The following is a 16,008-nucleotide window of genomic DNA, read 5'->3' as shown; positions in this document are numbered from 1 at the left end:
GATAATATTAAATGCATTATGATATTAAATACTAACAAAATAAAATGATACAATTAAGTATTTGTTAAAATAAAAATGGTAACTAAACATAATTAAAAAATTAGTAATGATATAATAGCACTAATCTACTATATATCTATTATGTATAGAAGCGGGGATCTGAAAGAGAGGGTTGAGAGTGGGTCAACTATGGCAGTGTCTGAGGGGGACTTGTTCTGTGATAAACAAATGACTCAAAACAATAACCTCAGGTTAGCCAATCCTAAGAAAAGAGGTGAACCTGCGTTCAGGTGATGGTGCTATGACCTTAAAGGTGGAAGATCACCCCTGGTTATTTATGAACTTAAGAGATTGACAGTCCTCAGCCCAGGCAAAGAAAAAACCTAATCTTCTTATATAGGATGAAAACGAACAATCTTACCTACTCGTTGGTGGATCATGGTTCTACTAAGCGCCCTTTCAATCCTATTCGGAAAAACCAAAGTCATCCTGAAATATGCTAATATAATATACTTTAAACTACAAATTATCAATAATTGTCCATCAACACAAGTAAATTCATATAAATAAAAGAAATAATTTCTAATTCCACAATATATATGTGTTTAAATTTATCAAAAAACAATAGTCGAGTTGTTAAACTTTTAAAAGTAACAGTTGAACAAAACAATATGTAAAATAATAACAAAGTTATATTTTTAACATGTCACATGTTATAAAAACCGACATAAATTTTTTTATATCAAATAAAATAAAAAATAAAAAATACGTGATAATAAAAGGTTACAAAAATAGTAAAATAACAAACTTATCTAAATATAATTACTATTATCCCATAGTCTTTTCCTTATATCAAAGATAGAGCTAGAAATGAGAAATAGGAAAGTAAATACTAGAGAAAGAGAGTTGAAAAAAAGGAGGTCCAAATATATATATTATATGATGAAATCTATTTTTGAAATCATGCTATTAATAAATTTATCTTAATAAGTAATCATTTATTTATATCTGTAAATTTAAAAAAAATATAAAAATTATTATAAGATTATTCGACAGTAATTATTGATTTTAAAAATTTAACATCCCGATTATTATTTATTCACAAGTTATAGACACAAAAATATTATAATTATCCGTTTTGAAATCTTTCGCCGAAGAATCAGAATGCATACTCAAAGATCTGATAGCTAGTTTTCCACCAGAGGGGAAGCATCCAGCAAAACTAATTACAGGATCGCTGTTTTCAATCTCAATCCCATGTTGACATCAGCAATTAAATTAAAATAATATCTCACAAGTCCCAACATGGTGAACATGAACATGAACATTTTTAAATTCAAGCTCAACTTCAGCAATTTCGTCCCTATAATAGTTCATCTTTGACAGATTTAAATGGGATACAACTTTTAAAGTTTTATGTAATAATTAACTCGTATCACACGAATTCATAATCAATTTCATTAATATAAATTAATGTGAATTGAGGTATTATATCATTTCTTCTTTTTTTTCTGATTTAATTCTCATAAGTTCTTTTGTTTAGTCCGTCAAATAATATATAACTTTTTACTCTTTATTAATTCATATAAATATTAACATTTATAATTAATTTTTATTTGCTTAATTTAGTTAAACTCTATTTTAAATAAATCTTAAAATTATATATAGATTAACATTGTGTATGTTTTAAAAAGTTTATTAAACAAATTTTAGTAAAAATAGTCTAAAATAATGATATTAATTAAAAAAATCTAAATATTCTAGTTTTTTGTATAAATAAATAATATTGTATGAAAATTAGAAGGAAAAAGAAAGGCAGCAGTGGTTAAGGTTTTGGTGATACAAACATCGAAAATTGGAAAAGAGCGGTGGGCGTCCAAACTAATAAATAACTACAGAAATATTGAGTAATTTGTTATTTATCCATATATTTTTTATATTATATTAATTATATTTTAATATTTTAAAAAATATATTTATTTTATTTTCTATTTTATAATTTCATATTATTAGTTTCTTTTTATTAAATTTTTGTCAAAAATTATTAATTAGATTTCTAATTTTTAAATTTATATATTTTATTTATTGTATTAATTTTTTTTATATTTTAAAATTTAATATAAATAATAATATAAATTGATAAAAAATATAATTTGATATTCAAATTTTTATTAAAATTTATGATTTTATTGTAACAAAATTAATGATAAAGTTAGATTATATAAATTTTTAATATTTTTGATGAATATAAATATTTTTAAAGTATTTAAATTTTATTAGAATTTAATTATTGCTAGAAATTAGAATAATTAAAGAATATTAATTAATTATTTTTATATAAATTTTAAAATAAATTTTATATAAAAATTAAATAATTTTTTAATATAATAAATAAATTATAAAAAGTAATTTATATATTATATAAAAAATTTAAAAAACAAATAGTATAAAGATGTTGTTTAGCGAATGAAATGAGTTTTTAGTAAAAAATTATAATATTTATATAATTATATGGAAAAATAAATAATAATATTAATTGTATCACATCCGATTAAATGTATCGCATCGGTGATGGGGATTGGCTGAGATGAAAGATATTTCAAAAACCATAAACCAGGAAGTGGTTTTTTCTGGCATACGAAAGTTGGTTGTCATTCCCAATTTCTCAACTTCAATTATTTTGTTTTTATACATTGAACTGAATTTTATTTATTTCTTTTGTCTTTTTCCTTTCTGGCAATTGAGAATTATAGCTGGCTTTAGTCACAAAACTATGTGCACACTAGTTTTGTTTTTTTACTGATTATTGTATTTTATGATACTATTTTTTTTATAAAATTATGAAATAATTATTTAAAAAATATATTTCACATCATGGTATTACTAACATAATAAATACTAAATTTTGTTTTATTCTAAATTTATTTTAATTTCTGAAATTAATAATATTAAATATATTAAAAAATAATACCTAGTCAATTTTTTATTTATAAAATAATACTTTTTTATAAATAGTTTCATATGTATAAAAAGCCCCATTGCAGTGCTCTGAGGTCTCAAACAAAAGTTGTTATTGTCAACATTAGAAGAGGATGAAAACAAAACTACCATTTGCTATAATTAGTACAGATTTTGAAGTTTGATCTTTAAAAGGTCATTTCATAACATTATCCTCACTTGTAAATAAGTAAATAAATAACATCATTGTCCGGTTTATAGTTGTAGGAATTAAAGAACATTATCTTATCTTCTAACTGTTTCTGAATATTTAAATGTATTATAATTATATATTAATGAGTAAATAATGTATATTATGAATTCAAACCCAACTGTTATTGTTTACTAATATTCACGAGTCATTTTAGTTAACAAAACTAAATTATTATACTAATAGAAGATAATTAAATACTATTTCTGAAAATCTAAAAATGAATTTTGAATTCAGTTAAGATTATATTTGGTATAATAATATTCACTTTCAAACTTATATATTAACTTATTTGATATAAATAAAAATAAATTATATTCTATTAAATTTCTGAAATTAGTTGTATCTAAATGATATTTTATCATATATCAAAAATTTCGATATAAATTTTAAAAATATGGTAAAATACTTTTGATTGAAATGTTTTATTCTCTTTCAAAAAAAAATACTTAAATTACCAAATAACATATATGAAGATATAATTGTAAAAATAAAAATTTTAAATTAAATTTTATATTTAAACAGATCCCAAAATTCATTTCATTCTCAATAAATTGTTACATTTATTGGCATATACTCAAATACTATAAACTATTGCTAATAAATGACGTATGAATTTATTTCAAATAAATTATATGTAAAAATCACAATGAAAAGAAATACTAAAAGATAATATCTTTGTTGGCGGCTTGACATGAGTTTATCATGCACCCCAACTTGGCAACCGTATTTTAAATGGTACAGTTGTATGCCGTGGAATACAACAACTGCGGGCCCATAAAGTTGTTGCTGAGATGCCAATAAGTACCGGTACATTGTCAACTCTGTTTACCTGTCGTACTCACAAGCCTCTTCATGTTCGCAAGCTCTGCGTAAAAAAGAAAAAAAGAAAAGCAACAGAGATACCTTTGCTCCATCGAATAAAAGGAAAAAGAAAATGAATTAGGGCAGTCCTTGTTTGGTTCCATAATCACAGGTTTACTTCATATATTTGATATGCATGCATTGGTATTTCATCATAACAAAGATCGATCCTTATTTGGGTTGTTGCAATTACATTCATATCTTTCTTCTTGATTGAAGTGTACACATCTCTCTTCAAAGCCAGGTGAGTTTTTCTGCCCAATCACAAGGGCTTCATGTTTGTTCTCTATATCTACGCTCTCTCTCTCTCTGTTTATAGTGTGGCTTGCGTCAAGAGTAATATATGTTCAATCGATCCAAAGGAGTTTTGATGCCCATAAAAATCTTTCTGATTATTCTCAATCTGTTTTTCTTTTCTTGTTGATGGGATAGTTTTCATTTAAGTTCAGATTAAGTTTGAAATAATCACGAAATAATTAGCTTCTCTTGGATCATTTAGCATAATTAAGTGCAGAAATCGTTCAGCCATGCGTATTGGGTTCCACATTTATAAAAGCTGCTGTCGATAAGTACCGCCAGTTCTGGTTAATCATGTTTTCTTGTATATTATGATTATAGCTTTTCATCGTAACAATATGCAGTTAATTCTGATTTTACACTGTATAACCAAAGTTGTATAATGATCAATAGAATGAAATGCAGTAAATCTTGTCTTCATTTCAATTCTACATATATATATATATAGTATCATCAAAGCTTCGTAAACATCATCCCTCGCTCTTCAAACTCTCTCTGTTAAATTAAGTACTCCTAAAAACGGATACTTATCAACAATAGCTTATAATGTGGAACCGGAATTCGTGGCTTAATTAACAGAAATAATTTGACATCTCCAATTTGGTTTTCTGAGACAAAAACGTTTTTGCTATAATTCTTGGTTTATATTTAGTTTGATATTGTTTATTAGATGGAATTAGTTTTGAATAATTACACGTGATATCGACATTAGATACTCGATAATTAATTGTATTAACTATAAAATTCAAGTATAAAATATTTGAGTTATGTGTCGCTTATATATTATTTTAAATCTTTATTAAATTTTTTTATACCGAGTTATTTTTTTTTTCTCTCATTTTTCTATTTTTTCGTAATAAATTTTTGCCATGTGATACTAATAACATTTGTGTATGTTTATGCTTTGCAGCTGGAACTACCAAGAGAATGATCCATATATAATATAGAATAATATTTATATTTACTTGGTATATGTACTACAACAAATAAAAAGAATATTTTACATTCTAATACTTTGATGTATATTTTTTTATTTAAAACTAATAAATATGTGTTACTAATTTAATTTGGTATATATGAGAAGAGAAATGTTAAATTTAGGTAAAATTTTCTTATAATATAACTATGCACTCTTTTTATATATATATATATATTATTATTATTATCATTATTAGGACTTAGGACATAGGGGGTTGAATGAGAAACCGTATTTTCAAAAACTAAAATAAGTTAATTATAGTTAAGCTTTTACTTTGGGACATTTTACCCGTTCAAAGCTTTAATCCAGCCTCAAAGATACATAACCAAATCAATTGCATCATTCTGATTCAGTAAATTCTTTACTTTTATCTCATTGTTTAAATAATTTAGTATTATTTTTTATATAAAAGGTTTTAATTTCAAAGATTTACTTTCTTTAATAGTCGATGATGTTACGGGTGAACAAATTGAGCTTACCTGAGAATTTTCTCATCGGATAATCAACACGTGCGTTCAAAGAGACGATTCCTGGTTTACGCTAAAAAAAAAAAAAAAGGTTTAGAGAGCTCATTCAGAGAATAATACTCTATATTTCACTTGTACTTATACTTGAGTGCGAGCACTAGTTGCCTCATGCATACCGTCCAGCTTAGATAGAAGACAAATGAAGGAGGAGAATACAAAAAATAAGCTGAAAATAATAGAAAGGACCAATCATTTTCTTTCTTGCACAATGGAAGCTAAATTCTCGACGTTTGTCCTAATCAGATACACAATAACTAATTCCAAATTGCATATAAATTTTTTGTTAACATGTTTTATTATTTAATTTATGTGAAATTAAGACATTAATATGAAATAAAAAGTATGTTAAAAATTATTATTATTATTATTGATAATAATTAATTAAAATTCACATTTGGATAATCATCGATTTATCTATAAAATAGTCTGTAAAACTTCAAAATGGAGCTGATTTAGCCGTCATAGTCCAGGAGCCTTTGTTCTTAATAATCTTTTCGACGGAGGGCAATAGAAATAATAACAAGGCCAAAGAATCGTCCAATCAATTAATAGGAACACTTTTTTGAAAAAAAATTGATAGGAACACGTTAGAAAATATAGGAACAGCAATACGCTAGTATGTCACATGGACAAATGGGGGACGTAGATAAGATCTCTTTCGTGGGCCCGATGTAAAAGGCCGTCCGATTAAGATACTCCGGTAATTAGAAGCTTCCCTTATCCTTTAGGAAATCCCCAACTTTTCACCTGAAGAAAACGACTCGCGCTAAGAAGCGAGAGAGAGAAAGCAAACGATAGTGAGTAGCTGATTATGGACTATTTTGAATCACCGGTAAGTAATTATTTCTCGTCGCATAGCTTTGGAAGAGACTAATCGATGTATTTGAAAGTTAAATTTGTAGTTATCGTTCATAAAATTGTATTTTATTACTTAATTGAATCATTGTGTTGCTATTTTGAGTTATTTCCGTAATGATCAGCTTCCAATGCGGATGGTTAATTTGTTATCAATCCTGATCCTTTGTGAGATTTAGGAATAATGTTTCTATAAGCATAATTGCCATGTTCAGGAAATTTTTAAATTTTTTATGGTCATTACTATCCTATTCAATCGAATCTTTTGATTTAATGGAAAATTCGTGAACAAAATCCTGACAATCATTTTTAATGATAAGATAATTGAATAGACTATGTTACTTATTAATTTGTTGAATGGTAGATTGAAAACACTGATAGAATGTGGCTTCTTTAAATGTGTTGTTTCTTCGACGTAGCAGAAGACTCCAAGTCTAGAATAGGATGATTAAGGTTGGAACATCCGAAAGAAAACATCTGAATTAATATTGAAACTAAAATTAGAACTGAAATCAAAATATAATGCTAAAATTGTCTAGCAATCTTGTTTGAACTAATTAGGATAAATCCTAGTCCTGGACTGAAAACTAATCTTAACCGATTAAATAAAATACTTATTAAACAGTAATCTATGTATGGATGTAAAAGAAACCTAAAACAAACTAAATAAAATCCTATTCCTACATCATTCTTGTATTAGAAACTTTTGGTTGTACATACAGAAATTCTTTTGAGATAATGCTACTGCCATTCCCTGTCAAAATACATGTCAGCTACATCCAAGAATCAAGCGTTGACTCACATCACTCACAAGGTAATTGTATAAAAGGAAAAATCATAAAGATCGTATCCGACTATCAGATAGCAGCTTAACTATATAAAGGAAGTGAATTTCTGCTATTCCTATATGAAGCTTGCAGTTAATTTTGACAGTTTTGTTGCATGAATTTGAGTTAATGGTCATTTTAGAAGATTATATGAGCGGAACACTGATATAGGACTCGGTTGTTTAATGAATTGAGAAGCTATTGACTGGCGGGAAAAACAATTGAATGGTTGTATCTTTCAATTATCTCAGGAACTTACCTTTAGTTGTTTCTTCTGTTAGAGTTTAGCACACGAAAGCAGTATGAGTAAATGATAGCAGAACCTCTTTCATTTCCATCTCTCTACAATTCCCTCTGTTCCTTTTTGTGATGCTCTCATCTTTTCACTCATTTTCCGTCTTAGTTCTATTCTTCTAAGACTCTACATAAAATAGGAATTTTGATATTGTAGAAGGAAAAAAGGGAGGAATTTGTTTCCTGCCTTTTATGTCTGAATTAGAGTCAGCAGCCATGTTTGAACACAGATAACGGAATTGGCATGAATGATTTCATTTAAGTTATCTTCTTCAACTTCATGCATTATTGTCTAAACATGCACGTTCAGTAGACTTTATAAAGTCTTTTAACAAAACTAGCACGTGCCATAATACAATAAACAGATATAGATAATGCCCGGACCCCTAGTGCACCTGCTTTTCATGGATTCTTCTTCAGTGTATCTAGAAATCTTCCCTGTAGTATATCATTATTTGAGATAAAATCAAGAAAATCTTCGAAACTGAACTCTTTGTACAATGCTGGGTGCTGTTTGTCTACAAGCTCTGCTGCTGGCGCCATTTTCTCCTTTATAGCTAGACTGTGAAGGCTTGCTATTGAAATTCGTCTCTTGTCGGAGGTAACAGTGGCTCGGTGAACCACACTCTTATATTTGCCATTGCTCAATACTTCTAGCTGATCTCCCAACTGAACTATTAGTGCTCCTTCTGTCACTGGAACTGAGAACCAGTTCTTGTTCTGGTCCATGATCTGTAGACCAGTGCAGCTCTGAAGTAAAATTGTCAGCGATCCATAGTCTGAGTGTGGTGGCATCCCTAATGCAAGCTCTGGTTCAGGACATGCTGGATAGCAATTTATGGCCATCACGTGTGATCCTTCTTTGATTTCATTTCGTAAGTAATTAGGGTTCAGCCCTAAGCTTTCTAGAACAACTTCCATCAGTTGTTTCTGTAAATTTTGCAAAGCTGTTGCATAGTTTCCCATCTTCTCCCTGTTTAACCAAAAAGATAAAAAGGATAATTTAGGAAATAGCAGGAACAACAGCAGGAGGTTTGATTCCATTTAGTTGCATTGTATTTCATCCGCTTTTATTTGGTTTCATTTGAGATAGGTGGACACATAAATGCAAAAACTTAATTTTAGCTGATGCTAACCACTGTCAATTAAAACCTTTAATTGACCTGAGAAAAAAAAAGGAACTTCTTACTTGTGCTTTCCAGTATGAGGCACTACCTCACTAGTGTAGAAAAGCTTTCTTATTGTAAAAAAATGTTTGTATGTACTTTAAATCAAGATGGATTTACCTGTAACCTGGAGGATTTGCAGGCCATAGATGGACCCACTCTGGGAGGGGATGAGAGTAGTGCTTGATGAAGTCTCTCCAAAAATGAACTTTGTCCTTTGAATGATTTAAGCTGGTGCCGTACCTTACAGGGGCATGCACGTTATCTGATATCAGAAGCATCTTCTCCTGGAGAGGCAAGTCAAAGAAGCCCACAGCAGCATCTAAAGCATCTTTCATTGCAGGAAGAGGGATTCCGTGATTTATCACCTGAAAGCATGTAAGTTGCAATGTAAATTCTTATCTAATTTTCATGTCAGCTACTCATGTTCGTGCATGCATGTGTTTTGATAGTATACGTAAAACAAGGATGTAACTATTTAAAAAGTCAGCTATCTGTGGTTTATGTTCTGATGGTTGACTAGGTATTAGTCATGCTGCATCATGTCAATCAAAGTATAGGGCTGAATTTCTCTCCATCCCTCTTTACACTTTGATATGACACTTCATGATTGGTGATATAAATGGAGAAAAGACAGTCTAAATATGGTAGGAATAATGTATTATTCACGATAAAAAAGAAAGAGCACACTCGACAATATGAATATGCCTCTTTAATGTACACATTAACAAGGATCTTGCTATTGGGGTTTGTACCTGAAAGAATCCAAATTTCTTACAAGCACTTTGTATCTCATTTATAACATGAGACCGAAGAGATGAATGGTATATAGAGGAAAGGTCAACAATGGGAAGGGTGATAGAGGGGCTCAGACCAGATGTTGGCCTGTAAGATGGAGGAAGAACATAACGATCAGGCACATGAAGTGCTCCTGACTTAGTAAGATTCATTGCACTAGTAAATGAAGCGAGTGAACTCTCTCCCTCTCCTTCCATTTTCTCTCTACTCTCTTCAATTTATGATATGACCATATAATGGCTTGCCCTATTTATAAGCAAATACTTTAATGATTTTTTCCATAAATATCAGTTGCTGCATCCATATAGTTCATTCTTGTACAGTTGCAGTGTATAGAAAGTCATTGAAACATTGGATTGATGATCTAGAGTCTAAACATCGATGCTATTCATAAATGTGTTTGTGATAGAGAGGGGCAGAAAAGGAAGAAAGAGAGGAGGTGGCCCCACTCAAGCCGCAACCTTATGATGAATAGCTCCATTGGAGTGGTGCAAAATTCCTGGTAGTCAGGGACCCATAAGCCAGATATAGCGGAACCTGAATTGCTAGAATAAATTGTAAATATGTGCAAGCTGGGGTGACGAGTACGCCCCAGGTTTTATTTTATAGTCAAAATTGGCACTTAACTTTTCACGTCAGGCACAAGGTACACAAGGATAAAAAGAATATCTTAATTTTTCTGTGTCTTGCCTGAGATATTTTGTTGTAGTTAAACATTAAATATTTGCACCTTAGATTCGTTAAATCCGGAAGAAAAGATTTAGGAATTTTATGTCTCTCTCTACCTATGGGGAAGATAAAATTATCTTCAGAAGGATAGAAAAATGCTTCTCTTATACCTGGATTTGCACTTCGGAAAATCTCTAAAGTTACTGCTTTTTCATGTTTCTCTGCTCTGTTGTGTTTCTGGTGAAAATCTTCACTTGTTTTGGCATTGCCCTAGCGGCTGAAAATAGGCATGTTCTCTCATAATTATGCAATACAATGGTAACCAAACAGATTCGAAAGGAAATTCCGATTGGTGGAAAGGGAAAAATATTTGCTTAATGAACCTTAACTGCAGTAGCTCTAATTCACCTGATTTTTTTTTAATTTACTTATTCTCTATGTATAATCACTTCCTTTCGCCTACGGTGAGTCTTATTATTTAAGGTTTCAAGTTCGAATTTTAAATATACAGTTTTATTAAAATTATTAAAGTAGTATTTTATCTTTTACAGTAGAATTATAAAAAAAAAAAACCATTTAGGTACTTAGTTAAGAGAATTTCATGCGATTAGTATTTTAGCACTAGCAAAGTCTAGAGATATACCTAATATTAAATTTATTTATGGATGATGTTGAAGATTAAATTTATTTAAAATTTTATTTCTTAAACTATTAGGCGTTTTTGTTTTTTTTTTGTTTTCTCTTTTTTTGGTATAAGTTTGACTTTTATGAATACTTCTAAGCAACATAATAACTACGGATATCATTCTGGCGTCTGTATATGGGCAGGACATCTTCTCGGCTTGGGGGAACTCTAAGACAAATAAACAAATAAACAATACATCATGTCCTTAGCTTTCTTGTGCCAAAACTCAAAAGCAGCACGTGCTCCCGTTCCCTTTTTGGGTTCCAAGTCGAACTCTGGTTTTTGTAATGAAACCAGATTAAGTTCCGTAGAGGTTTTGCCAAACCAAAAATAGCAGAATTTCGCGTCTATAGACTAGAGGGATGGTCGGTCTTCTTCAAAGAAGTTGTGTGACCATTTCTGAAATGAAACTCTGGCTAATTGAATGGGCTCCTTCCACGTCCATCCATATCCTTAACCACCAAACCAAGTTACCTGTTATTCTTTCTGGGTAGACCATTGGGTCAATTCAGTTTGAGACGACCTATGGCTGGCAGTTTTTCCTTTCGACATATCTCAATTTTTAATCAACCCACTCACTTAATATTGATGTGATTGTATTAAGATGGATAGGACTCGGAAATTCGGAAATGCTACCTTCCGTTGCACACCTATGTCTGCTAAGGCTTGAGGCTCCAGTCAGAAACACAGCGAGTATAAGAACACAATATAGTGTGACTATTTTATACACTCTTTGTCCTTGAAAAAATAGTTTTTCTTTCTGTTGGTTCTAATTTATAGTCCATTGTTTTATCTTTAATTATTAGTTTAGTAATTAATTAACAAAAATATTCTTCATTAATTAATATAGTGTTATCATACAATTGATTTTTATATTTTATATTCTAAAATTAAAAACTTTATAGAAAGTTTAACGATAATATTTGAAAGAAATAACTAATAAAGTGAAATGCTATTAGACCTTTTGAATTTCTTTTATGTTAAAATACTCGCAATGCACCCTTATCACATGAGCTATAAATTCCGATAGTCACCAAGCAAGTTATTAATCTTAAAAAAAATTCTTTTACACTGCTATGTCGTTATCTATATATTAAATTTATTAATAATTAAAATATATTTATAAATATTAAATAATTAAGTATGATTCAATTATTCAATTTTAAAATAAAAATACTCATATACTATTATTGTCTTATTAACTGCAGTGTGTACATACGGCCTAAGAATTGCCTTTTATCTTAATCATGTCACCATATAGCATATAGTAAAAAAAGAAAAAGTGGCCATTCGCTGTATTTGAACAAATTTGAACTTTTACATTGCTTGGATTATCTTATTTATTTAAAAAGGGGCAGATTGAACATTATTGTGCAATTAATACTAGGTTCCAATACCAGTACAGACAATTTAAACTTTGATGTAGTATCTGGATAAGGTAGGTTTTGGGCACATTGAACATCTCATAATATTTAGACACGGTGAATCAAAATGCATCTGCAAGAGTTACCCTGTTTTCACATTGAAGCAGCTAGCATTAGCCACGTTACCCTGTCTTCACATCATCGTCTTGAGGCAAGAAGTTCATAGTTCTTGCTCCACACTCTATCCAGCACCAATAATCCTGTCCATTGTGACTAGTCTCATAAAGCTTTGGAAATAATACCGTTATCAGAATTGTTGATTTCATGGGGTGCCGAATTTGCAGTTAAAAGGTCAACCCTTGCCCTTGGAGTTTGTGGTTGGATTGAATAGCAGAATGTCAACTCAAACTTTTGAAATTAATGTATTGGTTGGCTACTGTCAATAATTAATCCCTATTATTAGGCTTGCAATAATGTAGTCATTGTCCACTGTGTTGCAACTTTGTAATGGTTCATAATTGTAGTTGGATCTTGGTTGCACATGCTGACACCTGCTCAGAAATGGGTTCCAATCTAAGTTAGTTTGGCTTGTTAATTGGGGAATAAAATATCCTCTAAATTAAAAATTATCTTAAATTTTAGTGATAATTAGACTGATTAGTTCTTTATAAATTGTCTTCTTAGTTATCATAATTAGGATCAGTTCTTTGCTATATAAAACAAACCTTTATTAGTTGCAGCTCTATGCACATTCAGAATTAAAATTCAGTATAATTACTTTTCCGAGTTTACCTTATAATCTTAGTGATAATTTGCACCCAGAACTTTTAGTGAAGTTAGAAGGTATCTGCTGGATTCAGTTTTTGAGTGGCTAATTCAAGGTTTTTTTTTTTTTTTTCCTTTCATTAAAAACATGTTTAGATCATCTATGTCTTAAATTTGACTGATATGGCATGTTTAAACAATGTACAGATTTGAAAGCCCAACTTTTTATCATGATAATTTGTTAATGTTATTACCTCATAAATTTTAACAAGGCCCATATATGACTTATTTTAGATCACCGGTCCCAATTAGAAAAGCTTAAGTCTCACAAGCAATTTACACAAAACACAAGGTGGGCAAGAGAAAAACAAGAATAAGAAGACCGATGCTTTTCAAAGCAAATATGCGTTGATTTAGTTTCTGATTTGACGTTATCCTGAATGATTAAGCCAGATTGTACGAGCTAGGGACTGCTAATTGTTGACCAGCATAAACTTATACTTTTGATCTGGATTTATTTTCTTGCAGCATTAGGTACTACTTGGTGGGTACATTATTTAAATAATTCAGAATTTTGATTTGTCAAGAATGAAAGTTAAAATTATATATATTAAAAAGTGCAGATAAGATGGTCTTTTCTAATTTAATTAAAATCTCAAATTCAAATTTTTCTTATATAATTGTTTAATAAAATTTTAAAATAATATTTTACCACCCGTAAAATTAAATTAATTCTAAATATATATGTACATCAAATAAAAAAGTCGAAATATATTTAAAATCAAACAAAAAAAATAAAAGTAAAAGTAAACCTAATTTTGACAATAAATTAGTTTAAGACCACATGCTTTAACAACCCAAACCAACTCCTTAAAATTTAAAGTCAATTACATATACGTGATGACAATCATTTTTTTCTTAAAAGATACCTAATACAATATTCAATACATAAAAGATGAGAAAATAGTGGGATCATGGCAACCTAATCTCAGAATGATGATGTTTCTTATCTTTTGTATTAGGTGGCAGGCATAATACAGAAATGTTTAAATAGTGAAAAGATATGGTGAAGTGAACTTCATAATTCTTTCTATCTATGAAATGCTTCTGTATTCAATACCTCCAGCTCACCTTTATTGCTAAAATTAATATTGGCTTAGAAGCCAAGCCTACTGGCAGAGAAAAGGTCCTGTGAATTTAATTCTTTTAAGCAACTTTAACAATTTGTGTACAATTGCTTAGCCATTGAACCATGACTATAACCTGTAAGCTCAACAAGTCAGCCAAATTTCTCAATGTATTAGGTAGACAGACAAGCCCTTGTACTTAACCACTTTGAGTTATTTTATTGTACAAGTATAGGCTGTTGGAAGGCGACTTTCCTTTCTTTTCTTTTCTTTTATTATTTGATTCTTTCCCCTGGTTTTAATTTTCTTTTTTTCAATAAAAGATCTTGGGTAGCTTATTTGCTGTAATGTCTATATAACATGTACATGGAAAGGCCATTTGCCACCTTCAAATATTCCAGCCATCAAATAATCCCCCTCTTTGAATTTTAACGATTGTTAAGGCTTTCAATTAGAGATGGCCCTGTCAAGTGCTCTCCTGATTCTTCTGTTAGCTGTTCCAGCAGTTTACGGTGTGGAGCACGACGTTGGTGGCAGCTCAGGATGGACCAATTTCGGTGTAGATTACTCCACTTGGGCTGCTGCTGAAACATTCACCGTTGGTGACACTCTTGGTAAGTTTCTTTTCTTCATCCTAATGAAGTATCTAATTTTATTGCTCAACTATAATTAATTTTGATCTTTTGGAACCCAAACAAAAAAAAAAAGTGTTCAGCTATGGCACAAACCACCAAGTGGCTGAAGTAAGTGAAAGCGACTACAACAGTTGCAGCTCCAGTAATGCCATCGAAACCCACACTGGTGGAAGCACAACAGTTACCTTATCAAAGACTGGAAAAAGGTTTTTCATTTGTCCTACAGGTGGTCACTGTGGCAGTGGCATGAAGCTTGCAATCGATGTTGTTGCCGCCAGCACCACCCCTGGCACCACTCCCGCCACCCCTCCACCCCCTTCTGGCTCCACTACCCCGGATGCTGGCACCCCGCCGACCACCCCTTCTTCCACTACCTCTCCTCCACCTCCGCCTTCCGATAATGGAGCAGCTAGCATTTTCGTTAACGTGATGCTTGGTTCGTTGCTTGTATCGGGGTCAACTCTTGCATTGATGGTCTAGGGGAGAGGCAGTGCTGAGATTAATGATGTTGTAACATTTGTGTTTGTAAAATCATGAGGTTCTACTGAATATGAGATGTGTAGATTTCTGTTTAATATTATCACATTGAATAATTGATTTTGATTTATGGCTTTTCAAGTTAATTTTTCCTTTTCTGTTATCTAATTCATTTTAACTGTCTCCATAACTGTATAATTGGTTACTAGTTGGACTTTATATAATAATTATTAAAAAAAATGACATCTGTTACACACGGTGAAATTTAATTTTAATTTTTTTAAAATATAATTAAGACTGAATATTGAATAATTTTAAATCTATTGCTAAATGGCTAAACACATGAGTGAACTTTTTTATTTTTTTTCCTTGAAGTAATTTATAAAGATGATAAACAATGAATAAGAACATACAAAAATGAATTTAAAAATAATCATTTGTGGGATGACTTGGCAACATTATATTTATGTG

At 30.3% G+C, this 16,008-nt stretch overlaps 2 protein-coding genes and 1 long non-coding RNA gene across 3 annotated transcripts; 2 read left to right on the top strand and 1 right to left on the bottom strand.

The window, feature by feature from the left end:
* The first annotated feature begins 3,883 nt into the window (after window positions 1-3,883).
* Window positions 3,884-10,653, top strand: LOC107261833. The gene is made up of 4 exons (XR_007214366.1): window positions 3,884-4,316; window positions 5,280-6,707; window positions 9,160-9,395; window positions 10,225-10,653. It is a non-coding gene; the product is annotated as an uncharacterized LOC107261833 (long non-coding RNA).
* Window positions 8,072-10,012, bottom strand: LOC8266696 (flavanone 3-dioxygenase 3). Its single transcript, XM_002526417.3, has 3 exons — window positions 9,773-10,012; window positions 9,138-9,385; window positions 8,072-8,824 (listed from the first exon to the last, which is right to left on the bottom strand). Exons 1-3 carry the CDS (start codon window positions 10,010-10,012, stop codon window positions 8,254-8,256), a joined length of 1,059 nt encoding a protein of 352 aa, XP_002526463.2. The 3' UTR covers window positions 8,072-8,253.
* Window positions 10,654-14,466: 3,813 nt separating the features above from the next.
* On the top strand, window positions 14,467-15,683 carry LOC8263292 (uclacyanin-3). The gene is made up of 2 exons (XM_002526418.4): window positions 14,467-15,039; window positions 15,134-15,683. The coding sequence occupies exons 1-2, from the start codon at window positions 14,883-14,885 to the stop codon at window positions 15,538-15,540; spliced, it is 564 nt and encodes a 187-aa protein (XP_002526464.2). The 5' UTR covers window positions 14,467-14,882; the 3' UTR covers window positions 15,541-15,683.
* Window positions 15,684-16,008: the final 325 nt, after the last annotated feature.

This window comes from Ricinus communis, chromosome 1 (assembly GCF_019578655.1).
Source record: "Ricinus communis isolate WT05 ecotype wild-type chromosome 1, ASM1957865v1, whole genome shotgun sequence".
NCBI lineage: Eukaryota > Viridiplantae > Streptophyta > Magnoliopsida > Malpighiales > Euphorbiaceae > Ricinus > Ricinus communis.
The sequence above is the reverse complement of the archived record's forward strand: the minus strand, read 5'-3'. Positions and strand labels throughout refer to the sequence as shown.

What these genes read in the sequence shown, in the direction of transcription:
- LOC8263292 (XM_002526418.4), top strand. Translation starts at nt 14,883, where the DNA reads ATGGCCCTGTCAAGTGCTCTCCTGATTCTTCTGTTAGCTGTTCCAGCA. An exon ending in CACCGTTGGTGACACTCTTG is followed by an intron (nt 15,040 to 15,133) that starts GTAAGTTTCTTT and finishes AAAAAAAAAAAG; the next exon opens with TGTTCAGCTATGGCACAAAC.
- LOC8266696 (XM_002526417.3), bottom strand. Translation starts at nt 10,012, where the DNA reads ATGGAAGGAGAGGGAGAGAGTTCACTCGCTTCATTTACTAGTGCAATG. An exon ending in AGAAATTTGGATTCTTTCAG is followed by an intron (nt 9,386 to 9,772) that starts GTACAAACCCCA and finishes ACATGCTTTCAG; the next exon opens with GTGATAAATCACGGAATCCC. An exon ending in GCAAATCCTCCAGGTTACAG is followed by an intron (nt 8,825 to 9,137) that starts GTAAATCCATCT and finishes TTGGTTAAACAG; the next exon opens with GGAGAAGATGGGAAACTATG.